Source organism: Staurois parvus, unplaced genomic scaffold (genome assembly GCF_062004578.1).
Source record: "Staurois parvus isolate SC_StPar_1 unplaced genomic scaffold, SC_StPar_1.0 ptg000668l, whole genome shotgun sequence".
Classification (NCBI taxonomy): Eukaryota; Metazoa; Chordata; class Amphibia; order Anura; family Ranidae; genus Staurois; species Staurois parvus.
The window spans coordinates 2,499,661-2,521,066 of NW_028318464.1; the positions used below are offsets into that span (position 1 = coordinate 2,499,661).

General features: G+C 38.3%; 1 protein-coding gene across 1 annotated transcript in view; it reads right to left on the bottom strand.

Moving 5' to 3' along the window:
• LOC149447838 (endothelin receptor type B-like) overlaps window positions 1-21,078 on the bottom strand; it is a 33,170-nt gene extending 12,092 nt beyond the window's left edge. Inside the window, exons 1-4 of the mRNA XM_089651944.1 lie at window positions 20,923-21,078; window positions 5,969-6,496; window positions 4,665-4,777; window positions 1,882-2,086 (exon numbers count right to left, since the gene is read on the bottom strand). Of these exons, the coding sequence (XP_089508070.1) occupies window positions 1,882-2,086; window positions 4,665-4,777; window positions 5,969-6,415 (765 nt within the window). The 5' untranslated portion in view covers window positions 6,416-6,496; window positions 20,923-21,078. The remainder of the gene's footprint in view (window positions 1-1,881; window positions 2,087-4,664; window positions 4,778-5,968; window positions 6,497-20,922) is intronic.
• Between the last annotated feature and the right edge of the window lie 328 nt (window positions 21,079-21,406).

The window sequence follows — 21,406 nt, forward strand, 5'->3', positions numbered from 1 at the left end:
CATAATAGCACCAGTTACATTTGAAGAGTGGTGGATGCATGTTAATTCTACCTTGTTGAAAGAGAAACAAATTATGAGACAGAGGGGGACTCCATTTAAATTCAATAGGATTTGGGACCCTTGGCTTCAGACTCCCAAGTTTACCCCCCTTAGCTCTTGTATACTTGAGCATTCTACAGTGTTAGCTGTTCTTTGTTCTTGGTCCCTGTCCCAAGACATGTGGGTACTAAAACACTAGAATTATATGACACTGATATTGGTAGAGAGGCTTGAAATGTTGTTGGCATGATTTTGGCTCCTTACTCTTGGGCATGGTACAATGTGGGTTACTAAACTGTGTTTCAATTAGTTATGTGAAAACTATTTGTAAATTATACCTCACTGTAGGAATTTAACAATTTAAGTCATAAGGGTAATGCAGATTGTAATATGTTCTCTTGTTACTTAATAGCAGGGATGCAATGGAGCACTGTTATGATACCACTTCTACCTTAGACCTTACTATATTTATGTATATAATGATAATAATGTCTTATGTGAGGACTGTATGGCCAGACTGTAGGCTGTTTAAGTTGGTTTGGTTTTGTGGATTGTAAACTGTTAAAAAATTAAAATTAAAAAAAAAAGAATAGCACCAGTTGCACAGCTAATGATGTATATAGGATGATGTCTTTTGGCACACTGACTTATAAAGATCGGTGCTCCCTGTAACTGTGCATGCAGCCTTGTGCTGCCATCTGTGTTACAAAACTAGTCTAAAAAATTTTGTATTACCATGCTGATGGGGCTTGCATGATTAAAAGAGCCTGAGAGCTACTGTATACTGTGAGTAGCTAAACTATGAACAGGGATATCTATGCCTGGAAAGTCTCTGGCAATGGCCCTTAAAAAAGGGATACTCTGGTCCTGTAGGTTGTGCATTGGGCTTGAAGTTATTAACCCCATCCTGTATAAAAAGCGATCATTGTAAAGCCTATTAGCCAAGGCAGTTCATACATTGTAAGGAATTGATACCATTGAATGACCCCCATGCTCGCCTGACCTAAATCCAATAGAATACCTCTGGGATATCATGTTTTGGTCCATCCGACGCCACCAGGTTGAACCTAAGACTGTCCAGGAACTCAGTGATGCCCTAGTCCAGATCTGGAAGGAAATACCCTAGGACACCATCCATCGTCTTATTAGGAACATGTCCCGATGTTGTCATGCATGCATACAAGCACATGGGGCCATACAAACTACTGAGTACCATTTTGAGTTGCTGCAATTAAATTTCAGCAAAATGGACTAGCCTGCTGCATTAGTTTTTTTTCACTTTGATTTTTGTGGTGTCCTTGAATTCAGTCCTCTGTAGGTTGATCATTTTCATTTCCATTAAATGATGGGGCATCCTTACATTCCTAACACATTACCCAGTCCATATCAGTATAGATATCCAGCATGATAATTTTCCTCATTGAGATCTGATGTGTTTTCAAAGTGTTCCTTTAATTTTTTTTGATCAGTGTATTTTTTAGGGTATATAGCATTGGGGTGGTTTCTTGCCTTTGTTTCTTGTAAGGGTTGGTATGCAAAGGGAAAAAGATAGGTTTGTTATAGTGTGTACATTGCATGTTAGGTGAAGAGGAAAAATGGAAAATATGGGAAAAAAGGAGAAAGGAAGTATAAAAATGGAGGGTACACAGATTACAAATTGGTTACCAGGCTTGTTTTCAATTGTAAGCAGCCATGTCTTACTCAGGGTTGCCAAAGGTATAAGAACTGGCAAGAGGACATAATAGGATGTGACACAATAAGGAAGAGAAAATTTGGATTCGATGTACTATAAGGGCAAAGATCTTTTATAACTCTGCTTGAAATATTATCCACAATACTTACCGTCATAAAAGGAGATGCTTGCTCTAGCGGTAACATGCAGACCAGCATAATTTGTCCCTTAAATTCTAGTTCAACCAAGTCAAAGGCAATGGCTTCTGGGACAGCCAAGATGATGGCCACAGCCCAGATCAAAGTGAGTTCTATGGCCTTCCACACTGGAATTCCAATGCCCTGTATTCGGTTCCAAGAAGCCACAGCTCGATACCTGCCAAAAGATTAGATACTATTGATTAATGTTCATTTGCTTTATTTCACACTGAACTTGAATTTTTTTTATATTAAAGTCTGTTTTAATCTATATAGCTATATCAGACTATTAAGAAGAAAGGAAAAACATCAATTTTTTATAGCTGTATTGAAGTCTTAGTTGGACTGCCTTAGGATCCTTGTCCATTCCTGAACCAACTGATCATTGAAGCTATTAAGTTTAAGAATATCTAACTCCATGAACAAAAAATTTAATATAATGCAGTTTATTAGTCTTCAGATGTCGTAGCTGCATTAGATTTCTTTTTTCATGCTTTTTGTTCTTTTTCACCTGGTAATTCTGAAAGTAACACATTTCCTGTTCTGGGGTGAGAACGTCCCCTCGCTGTACTGTATTTGTGGAGCAGCAGTGTTGTCAGACTAGATTGCTCTCCTAATTTGGACTTCGGACACCTCCCACTCTTCTCATCTGTACTATATAAGGGGTAGATGTTCTGTAGTTCACAGAAGATTGCTAAAAGAGCTGATAACATTGTCTGAGATTAAAGTTTAGTGCACAGAAAATCACAAGGACACAAAGGGTGGCTGGTTTAAAGGCAAATAGATTGTACCCTCTGCAAGTACAGTTGCACTCATTTTCCACAGAGCTTAGTGAATGTGGTGAAGCTCTCCTGATTTTTCATCATCCAATCATGTGTAAGCAAAATGCTGTTTTGTTATTTTCCTTGCACTTGATAGGGTAGTCTTTACAAAGTGAAGTTTCACCACATTCACTAATCTATGGGGACAATAAGTGCAACTGCACTGACAAAGTGCACAGTCTATTTGTCTTTAGTAAATCATCCCCAAGGTTTCCGACAGGATCAACTGGAATTTTTGTATTTGTAGAAGAATTATTTATCATGGAAAAAATTTATTTTTTTGTTCACAAAGTTTAAATTGAAATAAACTTTCAATAACAACCCGAGAGGTAACAATTATAGTACATAAATATATAAAAATATGTACATAAAGAGGGGTAGTACTATCGAATAAATATACCATACATTTTAAATGTAATACAAATATATATCCATGTTACTTCTCAGTACAAAACATAAATATACAAAATAGGGTACAAAACAAAAGGAACAATCATACGAAGTGCAAATTAAGTACATTGCAAGGTTTCAGAATCGAGATTCACAATCTAATTGTCATTTGGAAGTCTATAAAAAACCAAGGATCCCATTTTAGGTCAAATTATGTATTCATATTGTGTAATGTTTGAATTTTTTTTTCCATAATCGTAATTGCATCCACCCTAGTAATAATTTGTGAAAAGGGAACTATATTTATTTTCCAATGAAGTGCTATTGCCCAATGTGTTGCTACACAAATGGTATGTATAAGATTTGTTAAAAAGGGAGATATACAGTATCTGGGATATCTTTAAACAATAAACAATTATTATATGTTAAATTATTTTCTCTGCCCACAACGGTGTTAATTAAAGTAAAAACCTTGTTCCAATTAATGCAGCTGCCATATCTAAAGACAGGTAAAGTGCAATGTGTTACTTTTTTGTCTTGGGTTTAGATATACCATAAAGTGTGTTTAAACTCAAGAACAAAAATGTACTATATTGCAGCTTACCAGTCCTTAGATGCTGTGGTTTTATTAGTTTTCTGTTTTCTGGGTTTTTTTTCACATGGTACTCCTGTCTGTAACACACTTTATTTTCTAGAGTGGCAATGCTTACTCACTGTATCAATGGAAGAGCAGTGTTGTCAACCCTAAGCCCTGTACACACGAGCCAGATATTGACCGTATCGGCAGGTTCAATAGAAACCATCCGACATTTGGCCCGTGTATATACCCCCCTGTCGGACATAAGCTGGCCAAACAACCAGCCTCTGTGTTTGGCCAGTATCCAATCAGCATGCGCTCAGTGCTGGCAGCCATTGGTTACCAACGCTGACTGGTGTGTTGTAGCCGGAGGGGGGGCAGTCCCCCTTTCAGAACACAATAGCTCAGCAGGGATATTGCTGTACTAACTATCCCATTTTTTAATTCATCGGATAGTACATCAGATATTTAGTACAGTGAGCTCATCCGACTTTTTTTTTTTTTTTCGTTCAGAAGCTGGGCTGAATGAAAAAAACAAACAAACTGATGGTGTGTACCAAGCATAAGACAGGAGATGTGTACAGAATATAGAATGATTACCTGTTCCTCAACCCCATAACATAGAAGGGAGGTGTTCTGTAGTTCACAATTATAACTGATAAGAATGCAGCACAAGCAGAGAGCACAGGAAGTTATCAGTTCACTAGGTTTCTTGCAGGACAGCAAGTGGTTTTGTCTGTATCAGACAGATAGAGTATAATGCTTTCAATGGTTTATTTAGCAGACCAAATTGCAGCAAATAAGTGAAGTTCGTTATTAGAGTTTATATACTTTATGGCATAGGAGGCAATAGATCGTTATGGTAAATAACAGCAAAGCTAGTATCTTTGTAGCACTATTCACATTTTTAGGTGCAACATCTCCATCTTACAGTGTGAATACTGGAATAAAAAAGCTTGGAATGTTACCTGTCAATGCTCAGTGCACATAAACTCAGGACTGTGACACCCACCGAGGCCTTCTGGATAAATGGAACCAGCTTACACACATGAGCGCCAAATGGCCAGTTCTCAGCTAGAAGCTGCAATCATATAGACATTGTTTCAGATAGGCAATTGGTTATGTAATTCAAATTCTGATTGTCAAGAATGTTTGCAAATTCAGAAACACATAATGGTAAATGCTAAATTTTTACAGGAAGCCATTTTACTGGATTCATTCACAAGCATCATAACTCTTGGGTATTTAGCAGCATTGGAAGTTTCCAATGCAATGCTCACTATTACCATTACACATAAAAATGTAGGGGAGCTCTTTCTTCTATTCCTCCATAAAGTGAAATGAATCAGCAGTAAAACCAAGACCTGATTTTTATGTACTGTACATACAAAACAGACGGAGCTGTGAACACAGACATCTCATCTGCTGTGTTTTGTTTGGATAGAAGGCTCTAGTAGGACATTCAAAACACCAGCAACTACCCAAAACCAGAGCAATGTTTATAATATCAACGCCAGGAAAAACATGTAATAGAAATGGTTGTATTCAATGTGATTTATATATAATTAAACATATTGCTCTTAATTAATTTTTAGTTTCACTCCAGTTGTGTTGTGCAATATAGAGTACTCCCCAGGTCATGTATATAAGCTGTAATAGGAAGAAGGGTCAGCCACACACCGGAGGATAGATGAATATAGTGTGTATTTATTAATCCATAGGACACACAGAACACCAGGACATGAATACAGGACCTGTTAACACGTTAGAATTACACTTTAACTCCCAAAGGCCCCTACAAGTTATCTATGTCTAATTAAGGTGTACCCTATAGTATATATAAAGTTGATGCTTGTTTTTTCACTATGGATAAAGTAGGGAAAGGTTAAAATCCCTTTCAAATATATATTTTTCATTTGGAATAAAAGAAGGGAAGGGTTAAAAAACTGTAGAGACATGGACAACAATGTACACATGACCATAGACCAATCTGTATGTCTCCATGTCCATGAAATACTTATTAATAGACATGATTACATTAAATGTACTGAAACATGTTCCTATGCATAAAAAGGATAGATTTCCTAACAGGCTTTATTGGGCGGTACTGTTTTTTTCCCACAATTTAGCATGCCTAAGAAGTGACACCCATGAATGTTACATTTTTGCTTTATTACCAAAAACTATATACTGTATTTTGGGTATTATTACACTCAGATAAGGCATATGTCTATGAAGCAGTTTTAATCAATAAATGTCAGTTCATACAAACCTTATAAATATTGATGGGAATAGCAATTAGTATGTAGAAAAGATCTCCCAGTGCCAGGCTGGCGATAAGTACATTGGGACCATTCCTCATGCATTTATTCTTGTAAATAATTCTTAGAAGTGTTGAATTTCCTACAATCCCCACTAGGAAAATGACACAGGACAATATAGTGGAGACATACTTAAAAGCATGCTTGATTTTAGATCGGGAGAGACAGGGCGGTGGTCTTCGAGGTGGCATATTTCCAATATCATCTTCAGACTGTTGACTTCCATTGGGGCTTTGATTTGATCCCAGCTGTATAATGTGCCCAGCTTTTTCCTGATTTAATGTCTGTGACAGCTCTGAGATTTCTTCCAGATACTGCGGTGTTGGGGAATACTGACTGGAAACACTGAAAATTAGGCATGCCATCCATACTATGACAAAGGTGGCAGGAGACATCATAGATGTGTAGGTGTGGGCCTTGAGTTTTAGAATGATCTTGAAATTACAGCTGAAATGGACTCAGTGGTCAAGCAAACAAGCCTGTTAATACAGAATGAAATAGTCTGCAAATTTATGTTATAGATGAATACATTAGATTTCACAACCATCAAATAAATTACTACAGTATATACATAAATACCATTACTCAGTTATATTATTTAAAAGTCTTTTACATGAGCTTTTAGGTAATGTATATTTAATGAAAAACCAGTTTATAGTTAGCGGTTCTTCATAGTAATACAGGTATAGTCATTTCTTACTTCTCCCTAAATAAAGTGTATCTAAAGGCATAACTTTTTTATGTAAGAAATAATTAAAGCCCTTGTTGTTTTTTGCCATCTGTGTCCCATTTAGGACATTTACGCCAAGTGTGGAAAATCCCATCTTAAGTTGTCACCTGAACAAGTGTCTTCATTGATATATTCCTTTTCTGATGACAAAATTTTGGAGTTTCCCTCACATTCAGTTCTGGTGACTATAGTCACCAGGACAAAAATAGATAGTGTATCTCCTCAGCAGAGTTAGAGGTAGCAAAAAAAAAAATGTGACAGGCATTAGAGACACTTTAACAACAACAAGCCCTCAAAATAGCTTTTTCTGACTTACCTTGCTACCCCACCTCCTTCAAAGCTTTATGGTGGAATTGGGTGGTAGAACATGCCTGACTCTGAAGGAAAATCCCATGGCCAATTTGTTTCTTTTTCTGTTTCAATCATTTTATTTGGTTTATCATTGAAAAGCAAGCAATACATAATAGTGTGGGAATATGCATTAAAGTATATTCAGTACAGAAGATACAAGAAGCAGCTACAATTGCTGATAACATTGGCAGGAAGATCCCAGAGCATTAGCATAGGGTTAAACATAGGTGACAAAGCAATTTAACCCATAGCTGTATTTCTAATCTCCACTAAATAAGCCAAGAGGAGCCGCAATAGGCCTATGCAGAAATAACTATCCGACTCAATATATATATTATATAATATATATATATATATATATATATATATATATAATATTTTTAGGGTTGTGGGACCACATCATCCTCGTTGTGAACAGTAGAAGAGGCCAGAGTCTCAAAAATGTAAACCATTTTACTTTAAAAGAAAGAAGAGTTAGTAGGGAATAGAAATGAAAGAAAGGTTGAGAAAGAGGAAAAAGAGAAGAGAGTAAAGATACATCCATCCTGGGATCCATCATCATCAAGTCTCAGAGCCACTCCTAAATGTCTGGAACCTGTAGATAAAGCTAGGAGTTCCACACTTTTTCAAATATGTTTTTTTTTATCATGTAGAACACTCAAAATCTTTTTATTGAGCATGATCCACGTCAGTTTACACTTCATCAAGGCCAGATCAATCTCTGGGACTTTCTAGGCTGTTGCTATGGCAATCTTAGCCATTAGAAACATAAAATGGCTCAAAGTCTGTGAGTGTCTTGGGATATCAGCTATTGAGGCATTCAGTAATGCTGTCCAAACATCCTTTGGGATGTTGACCATGGTAACTGAATGTATAAGAGTGTGGACCCTTATCCAGAAGCGATGCACCTAATGCAGGCCATAGACGGGTCGTTTATCGGCCAAATTTTCGTCCACACTAAAAATCAGCCGATATTAACGCTGTTAGTGGGGCCAGCCCGTCGGCCATTGTTTGCGGATCTTCTCATTTAGTTTTATCGGTCATGCTGGAAAATCCACGAAAAGTGGACGTTTTTCGTGGACATTGGTGGCAGCATCGGCAACAGCACCGACCAATTTTTCATTTATCGGCCGACAATTCGGCTGATAAACGGCCGTCTATGGCCTGCCTTAGAACAGGTCCACCACGTATGGAGAGCTGTTCCCACCTGGCAATCTGTTTCTTTTTAAACAGTGTTGGAATGCTTGCCACTACGTATGTCCATTATGAACAAGTCCCAAATTTCATACCAGGCCCATTTAGCAACGGCCGCTTCGTTAAACCACAACAATCTCTGACAAAAGGCTATGTAGTGTGATGCCTATTACCCTATAAGTCACTCTTCTTTGTTGATCTCGCTGCTTGGTCTGTACATATCATCTAGAGCTGAAAGAAAAGTTTGTACTAAATTTATCCTCCTAGATGATTTATTATTTATTTTATTACAGGTACTTATAGTGCTGTCAATTTATGCAGTGCAGTTCAACAACTCAATCAAAGCCTGTGTAATATTCTGCTCTGTTACATATTCACGGCCATCACATGCACCACATGCTTTCTTATCTCCTTGCCATAATATCCAGCATACAAATAAAGCTTTAGTCTCTGTAAAGTCCATTGTCTTATCATCCAAGGTCATAAGTGTCCTGTTTTTCCTGGGGCTCTTCACATGTAGTGCCTAGAAAATCCTAGCTTTGATGACCTGTGGTGAGGAGCCAGAGAATCAGGGAAAGAGCAAGACATTGGACAGAGGAGCACAAGAGAAGCATTGATTGCAGTGTGCATATCAGCAAAACATGCCCTCAGGTACCCATATTTTATTACTAACCATAAATCTGAACTAAACAGTATAATGAGCGGGCATTAGAAGATTAATCACACAAACACTGTTCTTACAGTATTAAGCACAAGGTGTGGGTCGATTGGTTAGAAGAGAAGATACATTATCATCATATGTATTATGTGTAGAAAAGTAAGAGAAATATGCTGTTTTCTAACAAGAATATGGTCATAAGAGTTGTTTTGTAAGAGCAAGTATTTGTGTCTTCATGAATAAAGAGATTCAGAAGACTTGAACCGATTTTTTACTTTTTCTCTCAGTTGACTACAAAGTGCTTGTGAACAATGTAGCACACTTTCTTTTTTTTAGGCCTTGACAGTTAGACTAACCATAGACATCATACTGTATGGTACTTACCAGACCTGGTAATAAAACACTATGATGCTCATAGATGGGCATGTGTCTCCACAAGAAGAAGTGTAAGGAAACAACTGACCATCCTCAAACATGTGGGTACCAGTTGCCAGGAGTTTTATGACTCAACAAACACACAGAAGTGGAACATTTAAAAGCCTAATAAGTAAAATCCAGCCTCTGTCTACAGAGGAAGGGTTGAGTATCAGACATTACTGTCCACAGAGCTCATTTGGCCATGCAAGTAGTAGTTACAATTTTGGAATCTGTTGAATAGTTACAGTTTTGGAATCTGGCACTCCCAGAGGCAAAAGCATATCTGAGCAATTCATCCTAAAAGTTTACAAAAGTGGCACTATAGTTGGGTTCTAGTTAATTTCTTATCTTTAACTGGAAACCTTCCAGCCTTCTACTATAAACACAGAGCAGGTACTTTGCATTTACATTAGAAGACTGAGAGACTACAAAGTCATTTTTGTCATAGGGAGCAGAGTGAGCTGCCAAGAAAATTAGACTAGAGCCTGATTAGAGTGTCTTGAGTGTTATGAATTTTGTGGTTGAATTACTCCACAGTCTCTGAAGTTACAGAGATCAGTGAGGGTTGGTTAGAGAACTAAAGCCAAGAAAAACATTTTATATTTTGTAGCTTACCAGTCCACAAAAGTGGTGGTGGTGTTAGTTTTCAATTTTCAGGTAAGAACATTTTCAGCAAGTGTAGGAAAAACCTGTTGAGCTTGCCAGAATTACAGTGTCTTTGTGACTTCATCTAAGATCCACTGCAAGCAAAACAATCTTGTGTTCCTTCTGTAAACTCCTAATCTTCATATCCCAAATGTAATGCAGATGAACAAAGGCAGACATTGTAGGCCTACCTGGGTGGCAGTAATGGTTGCCTCCACAGATACAGTGGAAAGGTTAGTGTATACTGCCAGGAACAGGAAACTGGTTATTCACAGGATTACCAGATAAAATGTAGGGAAAAGCCTGAAAAAAGAAAACTAATGCAGCCACAACTAATGATGGGTAAGCTGCAGTATATTAACATTTTGTTTGGGGTTTAATTATACTCATAAAAGCATTTTGTTACATCCGTTTGATGAGTGCAAAATAAACCTGTTGATCATGTCAGAAATTCAGACTTGTCTTGTGCGCACCTCCAGTGTTACTTCAAGGATTCCTCCCAGTTCTTATTTTTCACTGCAGAACAATTAGTCATTATGCTGTGCAAATGAGGGAAATCAGTTGGATTCAGTAGTTTAACAACAGACAACTGGGTAGGGCTGACACCAAGTACTGCAATTTCAGTCCACAAAAAAAGGCACGTGGTGTCATTTGACAAGAAAAATGGGAGATGAGCTCATTTCTGGCAGATCAACATGTATATGCTGTGCTTGCATGTTCCTTAAAGGGATAAAACAGTGGAGAATGTGCATGTATTGCAGAGCTGTACTAAACAGGTTTTTATTTTGCCATGACATATGTTTTAAGAATTATTTACAGCTTGTTATCACTATATAATTAAATGGATGTCTGTAGCTTGACCACCAGTTGAATTTCCTTTGCATATGATTGGTTATTGAGAATGATCACAGCTTTATCATATTTGCTAAGCTTTGTCATTCATTTAGTAAAGTGAACGCTCTACTCCTTTAGTAAATTAACGCCATGGAGTTAGAGATTCCTGACTGAATATGAAGACAAAGTTCATATGTCAGTGTTTGACATCCCAAATCAAAATGCAACTTCAATCAGTTTTTTATGTTTTATTTTTGGCTAGAGAATGAAATGTTTAGATCAGGGTTTCTCGGCCAGGGTTGCAGTGAACCCTACAGTTCCTCCAGATGTTGCTAGGGGTTCCTTGAACAATGAGCAATTCCTGCCTTTCAGATAAGTTCCCATTGATCACTCTAGCTATCTGTAAGGGGGTATTCCTCCCAAGGACCACAAGTGTAAGGAGCATTCTTCCCACTGGCCATCACACTAATGTATCATGAGTTGTAGATATAGTCATTTTTAGCAGGGGTTCCTTGAGACCAGAAAGTTAATTCAAGCATTCCTCTATGTTGAAAAGGTTGAGCAAAGACTAGGTTAGATCTTCCATCTTTTTTTGTTTGCTTTCTGGATCAGCATTGGGGAGATTTCCAATCATATTCTGCCCACTGTCAGCAGTATTTCCCCAATACTTGGTTAATCTGGTTTAATCTGGTAGTTCCCAATGTGCCTTACATTGCACAGTTTTCCCAGAGAGAGTGTCACTGTGTAAATAATTAACATCCATGTCCCATTTTCATTTGTCCTCACAGATGAAAATGTCTTTTTACAACAGAGTTTCTATTTTTTGCCTCAGTTATATTTGTAGCACATCTGCCAATGTGCAAAGAATAATCATGAATAGAAACATTAGAAAAGCAGCATGGGTTTATTTTGGCTTTTCTAGACTACATGCAGAATGGTTTGTTAAATTCATTTATAGCCTCATTAATCTATATTTTATCTGACAATGTATAACCCTTCACAGCCCCGGGCTTTGAAAATTTGCTGTGTCTACATGGTATTAGGGATAATTACACTTGCAATGAATAAATATTCCCTCTCCCCCCCAGCACAAAGCAGTGATTGTCTGACTTTCCTTCACTGTCCCCGTCAATCCATGCCATGGTAAAAGGCGTCCCTGACTTTTTGGAATGGACAGTTTAGTTCCCATTAAATTAAGAAGCAATTATCACTTCAAAGGGACCTTTCATAGTACTAGATTACAATAGTGTGTATGTTTTTATTTTACATACAATTTCTCAGACACAAACTATGGTGTTTTTTTTAACCACTTGCCTACCGAGCACTTATACCCCCTTATTTACCAGGCCAATTTTCAGCTTTCAGCGCTGTCGCACTTTGATTGACAATTGCAAGATTGTACCCATATGAAACTTTTATCATTTTTTTCTCACAAATAGAGCTTTATTTTGGTGTTATTTAATTGCTGCTGGGAGCTTTACTTTTTGCGCTATAAACAAAAAAAGTGAAAAAAAATTTGAAAAAAAAGTTTCTTTGTTTCTGTTATAAAATTTTTCAAACAGGTAATTTTTCTCCTTCACTGATGTGCATTGATGAGGCAGCACTGATGGGCACTGATAAGCGGCACTGATAGGCAGCACTGAAGGGCACTGATAGGCAGCACTGATAGGCAGCACTAATGAGGTGGCACGGATAGGCGGCACTGATAGGCAGCACTAATGAGGTAGCACTGATAGGCGACACTGATAATGGGTACTGATAGACAGCACTGATAGGTGGCACTGACTGGCATCACTGCTGGGAACTGACTGGCAGCACTGCTGGGCACTGACTGGCACAACCGCTGGGCACTGACTGGCAGCACTGCTGGGCTGCACTGATGGGCACTGGTGGGCACAGGTGGGTGGCACTACTTGGCACAGGTAGGTGGCACTTCTGTGCACAGGTGGTGACACTGCTGGGTGGCACAGGTGGGGGCACTGCTGGGCACAGGTGGGCGCACTGCTGGGCACAGGTGGGTGCACTGCTGGGCACAGGTGGGCGCACTGCTGGGCACAGGTGGGCGGAACTTGTGGGTGGCACTGCTGGGCACCGATCATCAGGACACTGATGATCAGTGCCCTGAGGATTGGTGCCGATCCCTGCTCTGACAACTGCCGGTTCTTAGCAGTACTTTCCTCACGATCTGACAGCGTTAGGAAAGTGCAGCTGAGAACCGGCAGTTGCATTTCCAGCTGATCAGCGTGTCATTGGACACGGCTGATCACGTGGTAAAAGGCCGCTGTGATTGGCCTTTTACCACGTCACATGATCAGCTGTGTCCGTAGGACACAGCGATCATGGAGATCGCCAGGTGCGCGCCCTCGGGGGCACGCAGGAGAGTGCATTCTGGGAGGACGTCATAGGACATCCACCCAGAACTGGCCGGCCGCAGTGCAGCCATCATTCGGCTATCTGTGGTCAGCAAGTAGTTAATATCTATCTATCTATCTATCTATCTATCTATCTATCTATCTATCTATCTATCTATCTATCTATCTATCAATCTGTTTGTACATGTATTCAACCTAAAGCCCAAGTCCACACAAAACTTCTTTTTCTTTTTTCCTTTTGATAGAAATCAGGTTAGAACATACTGTATATCCCTCTTTATGAGATTTTGCCTAAAGCTGGCCATAGACTCCTCCATCCACACAAACCATTCCCCTCCACCGTCAGGACATTCTGTTAGAATATACTGATCAGCAGCTGCAGGCACTGATCAACAAAGGTTTTCCAAAACAAAAGTCGATTAAATAATCAAATTCTGTCGAGCAGGGGCAGCCACACAGAAGAGAGGGGAAAAGAAGTAAATGTTCCCCTCATATTCAAAATGATTAATCATTGCTCAGAATTATTACTCACTGAAAATAAAATATACTTAATAAAAAAATATGCATTTACAATTTTACATGTTCTTTGTATAATCCAGCGTTTTGCCAAATCAGGGAAAAGTAACAGGTCTGCTTCATAGCCTGCCCTCTCCACTGCTGATACCTACCTTTTCTGTGCACTTCAGGCACCCCACTCACCTGCTGGGGCTCTAAGAAAAATATGAGTGTAGGATGTACTGTAGGTCTGGTTCAGAGTATAGACAAGCTTAATGAACCCCTACTTCTCTAATCCCCACATATTTCAACTTGGTGATTGGCTGCTCAAGTATCAATAGTGGCATTGTGGAAGTTAGGGAAGAGGGTCCCATGTTCCCCCATACCCTGAAATACTTGGTATTTTTTTGTGCTCTGAGTAGCTAATGGGGAGGTGGGAGAGTATAAAGAGGTACCATTTTCTACACATCTGGATTCTCCATTTTTCAACTGAAAAGTTTAGTCTCAGTAAGATTCACCATACTTATACACAACACATTTTAAAGCAAAGGCTTAACTTGCATTTTTATATTTGCTGCTTACAGGTGATCATTGAGAATCATTATATAAAGCAAGTCACGAACCCATCCAGTGCACCACAGGTCCCAACCTTTCAAATCCAGTGTTCAAATTGCTGCGGGGATGTAGGAGACCATTCTCAGGGTGAAGAACAAGCAGGGGGTCCTGCAGCTACCAGTAAAGATCCGGGGGAGATCCAAAGCAGCTTGGGAAGATAAAAAGAACAGCAGCTTGGGATCCTCGTCAGTAATTTGTGTAATTTTAATTGAACAAATTATTCAATGTTGAATATTGTTCAAATAAAATTACACTTATTGCTGACGAGCATTCCATGCTGCCCTTCTTTTTGTCTTGAGGATCCCTATGTTCACCCATATTTTCTCACTGGCTGCACACATTCACCTCACATTTGACACCTTACAAATGAGCATTTTAGCCTTAAATCATCATATGTATTTAATCACATTCGGCTTCATTGCTTTCTGCAGATCCAGGTTATGCATGACAGCTGATGGATGAAGACACATCTAGACAGGCCTTCTTTCACCTTCTTATTTTATTTAGGTCCTAAAGAAAATACTACCACCACACTGAAATAATAATAACTTTTTGACGACTCCAGTGTTGCTACCTGGAACATACCATCAGGCAGGTAAGAGAAAACAAACAGTTTTATTCAGTGAGAGCAATACAGAAAGGAGCACAGAACCAAAACCAAATAAAAGAGCCCAAGATCTTTTAATTGTTGGTAAATATAAGACATATAAAAACAAACCAACATGCTTCAGGGGCAACTTCACCTTCATCAGGGTTTAACACAGGATAAAACCTAGATGGACTCCAGGTTTTATAGATCTGTGAAGTCACTGTTTTCTTTGAGTCCATCCAAGTTTTATCCTATGTTGAGCCATGATGAAGGGGAGAGGGATGATGCTGCCCTCAAAACGTGTTAGTTGTTGTTATGTGACTTCTTTTCAACACTTAAAATTATCTTGGACTCTTTCATCTGGTTTTGATCTGGCGTTCCTTTCTGTATTTTGATGGTTTGAGCTGCTGTTGGGTTCCCACTGATGGAAGCCTTGCTTTGTCAGAGTCGCCTCGCCAGAGCTATTGAACATGTTATAAGCTTACCTTCATCTGACTACACATGCAAATCTAATGGTTCCCAGTGCTTCTTTGAGTATGTTATTCAGTATGAGGACAGTGATGATGGTGTGTAAAGAAGAGTAAGGTTGGCCATACACACATAGCTTTCTCTCAGTAGTTGATTCCTCCATACATATTAAAGAGTGTGGATAGGGGATTCTACCCTACCAGCTTTTTTTGGGGGGAGAGCCAGAGTACCTGCTTGTCAGAATACCTAAACAGTGACTGTGTGTGACTGACTACAGTATCTGTTTATTTGACAATATTACACCCAGCCCCTTTGAATTTTCAGTCAAAGTGTGTTTAACCAGAGCCAATCACTTGAGTCTTCTGTTCAAGTTGCCATGGTTCCCGCAGTCACTGGCACTGCTAAACAATAATTTGGGCTATTAAATTTGGCTAATACATTTGGTTCAGATGATTTTTAAATGCATGGCCACCTACCGCTCAAATTTTGTCTGATTCAGCAGAAATCAGCCAAAATTCGAGCCATCTAAGGAAGGTGGGCGTAAGCGATAGCAACAAAGCAGTTAAAGCGGTAGAAAGCAGCCTAAAAAAAGCAAGTGTGGGAGTGACGTCACCGCGGCTCAGCCACTCAAGCAGCCAGGGCCCGCGAACCTGGAAGAAGGACCGGGTGAAGATGGAAGCCCAGTAAGCAGTGACAATGTGCCACTGAAGGGCTTCATTTTAAGGTAAGCACATTATGCCATTGTCTTGCAGGTTTTAGTTTTTTACTAAAAAAAAGAGGTTGCCGTTTACTACCGCATTTACTTCAGCAAGCGAGATAAACTCTGGCTGCTAGGAGATACTGTTCCTTGCATGCTGTTCACTGCTGTAGTAAATAAACCCAACAAAGCTACAAGAAACCTATCACTCTACTACTCAATAGGCATAGCAGAACAAAATCTAAACTAGCAGTCCCTGAGAAATGATCCCTTGTCTTACAGAATGTCTCCATGAAGTAATACAATTTCTAAGAGGATGCATGGTTATTCTGATGAAGGGTTGAGAGCAGACAAGGTCAAATAATTTATAGAAAGCATGCGAGAAGACACATAATTTGTTAATAGATCAACAATGTCAATAGACCATTCTTGAAATTGTGATATTATTTTTATTATACAGGATTTATATAGCTCCAATTTAAATAAAGGGTCAGTTCATACATAAGTGATATTTTGGTGTGGTATTGTGAGCTAAGTCAGCCCCTGGGTGCTTATATGCCTTGAATGTGCCCAACAGAGAGATCTCCCTGTCATATTTCCCAACAAATTCTGAAATCAATCATGCAGATAAAAACCTAGTACATACATGTTTGCACATTTGATCCCGATTGTTAGGTGCTTTCATCACACTGACAGTTCACATTCATACCAGTGCAAAGTCCATAGGTTGTTGATTAGAACATATTTAGCACGTTTAGAAGAACTCTGATTTTTCAGAAAATTGCAACGCATTATCTACAGTCATCCCATTTATTACACATTCAGACTATAACTCAGTGTGCTGCAACATACACATTTTCATGTGTTGATATGCATTACGTTAGTTGGGCCATTTGTTCTGAACAGGTTATCAAGGCACTAAAAAAGCATAAAAAATAGGCCCTGCGTGATTTTTTTCAGTACAGGGCAACTGCATCAGTGCCTTGGTATGCACCAAAATGCATGTGTGTTGCAGCCTTCTGTAGGTGTGCACTGGGATACAATTAATTTTAAAAAGCAAAGCAATGCACATAAGTAACAATTATTACATTAAGGCCTCAGATTAAATATCTTCTCATTTTGTGGTTCAACCAATGTGGCAATACTATTTGCATCGATTTGTGAGGGGTATGTTGGACCTCTGCAACCAGAGAACTGCTTCTACTCAGAGAACAAGGGTTCTTCTCTGCAGCATGCCAGCAAGGGATCATTACTTCTAGATTTCATGAACATCATGCACATATAATTTATGTGATCTAACCTAACAGGCATTTTTGTCTCAACAGAATTCCTTTTCTATTGGGCTACCTGTAGCACAGTGGTATTAAGCCCAAAAACAAATACTGAATATATTGCAGCTTACTAATCATTAGATGTGGTGGCTGCATTCATTTTTTAGGTGTGTTCTCTTTTATTTTCACCTAGTGATCTGGCCCGTAACATGTTTCCTGTCTTAGGTTGCCTCCACTCTGAAAGGAAGAGCCACAGAGACACCTTTGGACAGTACCATTGTCAGACTGGGGAGAGGGTAACGTTAAACATACTAGCAGATTTAGATGAACTTGACTAATAAATTGAAGCTGAACTCCAGTTAACACTTTTTACAGCAGTTACAGCAACAGTTTTTTTCTCTTTTGGGATAAAGGTTTTCCATAAATGAATAAAAGCTGACCATTGTAAGCACCCCTATCACTGGTAATAGTTTTTCTCAACCCTCTAACTGTTACTTTTGCTGGACAGCTTGGTCTGTTAAAGGAAATTGAAAAATAACAGTGTTACTGGGCAGATCTCCAGATGAAAAAAAAAAATAATAGAAAGGTGAAAGTAAAAAAGGCAACAAAAAACAACCACAACATCTAAGAATTGGTAAGCTGCATTATGTTAAAATAGTTTTTTTCGGATTTAATACCACTTTAAGGAACATTAGGCACAATGCTCAACAGTAAACCAGTAACTAATAACATTAGTTTAAGTAGTAATGTTACCCATACACATAAGATGATGATCTCACATCTATAGAAATTGACGCATTCTGGCTGTGAGAACAACCATTTTTATGGAAAAATTCCTGTTCACTAATTTTCCAGCACCTCCTCCCTATAGAAACAAACATTACACTTTGGTGAACAAAGCTGATATGCCTATGCCCAGCAGCCAAAGACTGTGCCTGAGGGTGGTTAGCTTGTGTCTGCACATCCAACCGCCCTTGTAATTCTATAGCTTAAGGCAAAAAGAAAGGTATATTACAGAGTGTTTCATAAGGACAAATTAGCATTCAGCTTTCACTGATCTGACTATTCTAGACTCAAGGAAAGAAAAAATGTTAACTGGCTTTTAGTTTCAACATTCCATTTCTCTTTGCCATATTCCTAGGCCATATAGTTGTCAATGTTGAAGTTCATTCTTTGAAATACCTAAAGTAGATCTGAAATCTAAGAGCATTTTATTTCTTGTTCAATAATTTTACTGAGATTTTCAGGTAGAAAAATCATAATAGCTGTTAAGCCAACGCAGGGGCTATGGCATCAAAAGACAACAGATCATAAGCAAGGAAATCAGAAGTAGTGGATAAATACAAACTCTCAAGAGGTAAATGGTACAAAGTGTGTACTGAAATCAATGAGTAACTGGTGAGATAGGTTGCCTCAAGGGGTTGAGAAAGTTCTAACGGGAAAAAGGTGAAGGGGAGGTTGGAACTTGGTGGAAAAAAAGAAAGGGGTAACAAGGTAAAGGCTGGGGGGGAGGAGTTGGGAGAATGTTCTCATGAACTCAGATCCCAGTCTATGTACGAGGCTAAAGGTAGTATAGGCTTGCAGGGTTTAAAGGGGGTAGGGCATAATTAAGCTATGGTTGGGAATTGTTAAAGATGCTGGATAATTTTTCATTGATTAGCATCAGAGTCATACAATCTCTGACTTTCTTTAGTAAAAAAACTGAGGACTTCTTCCAAGCTTTAGCTAGAATTTGTTTGGCTGTCAGAAAGAGATACATAGTTGGTCTCATTGTTGGTGAGCACAGAGACCTGAAACTGGGCAGTGAAGCAGGGCAAACTTAGCATCCCTGGGAACAACTAGGTGGAACAAGGTTTGAAGAAGCCCCAAAATTCTGGACCAAAATGTAAACAGTTTTGGGCAGGGCCACCATGTATGGATTAAAACTCCAGAGCATTTCAGTCTCTAAAGCACTGGTGTTGTAAACATTGCCATATTTTTGATAAACTACTGTTTACTATGTTTTCATATATTTTCATCCATCCATCTCATTGCTGCTGATCTCTTCCAGCCTTTTTTACTTCCTGCCTACATGTTCTTGCCCCTGCATCATTTGCATAGCATTGCTCTGGCAAGGTTTACTCATAGTGACAATGGTGAACTATGGCAGAGCAATGTATGTCAGCAAGGTTGCTTATAGCCCCAACCGGCAGTGCATGGGACAGGAAGACAACATAGGAACACAGTTGGCAGAGTGGGACAGAGCATTGTCACCCTATAACAAAAGGTGCCTCAACCAGGACATTCATGGAAGGATCACCACATATTATATTAATGAAAGCTGTTGATTTAAATAGTTTGGAAAAAAATGAAAATAACTTTTGAAATAATATTAATTTGCCTAAGCTTTTATAGGATGTTACTGATTGAGCTTACAAATACTTTTGTCAGGCCTGTAATTAAAAGAACATTGAAATGCCAAAAAAAAAAGAGAGAAAAGATAGCCAAATAGACACCTGGTACCTTCCAGGTGTATTATGATGTTTAATAGATGAAAGATAGATAGATAGATAGATTGATAGATAGATAGATAGATAGATAGATAGATAGATAGATTGATAGATAGATGACATATCTATTGATCTATTTGCTCTCAAAGTATCTATCTATATATCTATGTAACAGGATATAGAAAGATACATAAAACCATGTGAATCACTTTAGGTTAGTTTTCATTTTGTTTTCCTAATATTGATAGGATAGATAGATAGATAGATAGATAGATAGATAGATAGATAGATAGATAGATAGAGATGTCTGGGAGATGCAATTTCAACTGATAGATAAACAACTAGATAATAACATAGAAAGATAGATAGATAGATAGATAGATAGATAGATAGATAGATAGTAAGATAGGTAGATAGATAGATAGATAGATAGATAGATAGATAGATAGATAGATAGATATAGATATCTGGGAGATGCAATTTCAACTGATAAACAACTAGATAATAACATAGAAAGATAGATAGATAGATAGATAGATAGATAGATAGATAGATAGATAGATAGATGGATAGATAGATAGATAGATGTAAGAAACAGGCTTAATTCGCTAAGCTATAGTGATAGTTATCTGCCATAACGTTCCTTATTTGATCATATGGTACAGTTTAGTGAATTGAGCCATTAGTGGAATTATAACATCACTTTTTCCTCCTGTCCATCACATCATATACTACTCACACATGAGATGTTCTCCATCAGTCATAATGGAATTTACTGCTCAGTCAAAAAACTATTCAGCTTTAATAAGTAACATATTTAAAAATAATGATGTGTCCAAATCAGATTATGTTCCCCCCATGCTCTAGAACAGCAACATATCTTCACTGTTTAATCAAAGGTTAGCCAACTTCTTTTGAATTTTAGAGCAGTTTTTAAAGTTATATATCCTAACATTTCCAGCAGATGTGCACACAGAAAGACAAATTGCACTTATTTCCTGTATAGCATTCTTCCTTATGTAACAAATACAAATGAAAAGAAGTTAAAGTGCTGTTATGCAGAAAAAAATATGAAAGTACCTTAATGGATATCTTCAGTTTCTCAGCTCATAGATCTTCTATTTGTAGACATTTGAACAATTCATATAGAAGGCAGAAGGTTAGAACAGATCCACACAGTTAAGTCCTCCTCGTCTGAGAGTTCTAAGGGGAGTTTTTGGCCAGGGAAGCTTTATATGATGCAGTTACTATGTCCAGTGACACCATATAGGCTGTCTGTTTGATGTGTCATGGCCAATGAGGTAACACAAGGGGGCTGGACGATCCTTAGAGCTGTAAAAGCAGAGAGGGTTTTTTAAAAAAAGAGATGAACTTGTCATTCAGAGGGGAAGTGAAGAGAATTAAAAAAAAGGGAGGCAGCAAGTGGGCTCATTGTTGTGATGTCTCTATGGGGACAGCCTACATTTATTGTAAGAGTAGCCAACCATTTTTTTGCAGAACAAATGAAAAGGATATTTTCATGTATTAAAAAAGGATGTATTCAGTTAACCAACAAAAATAATTT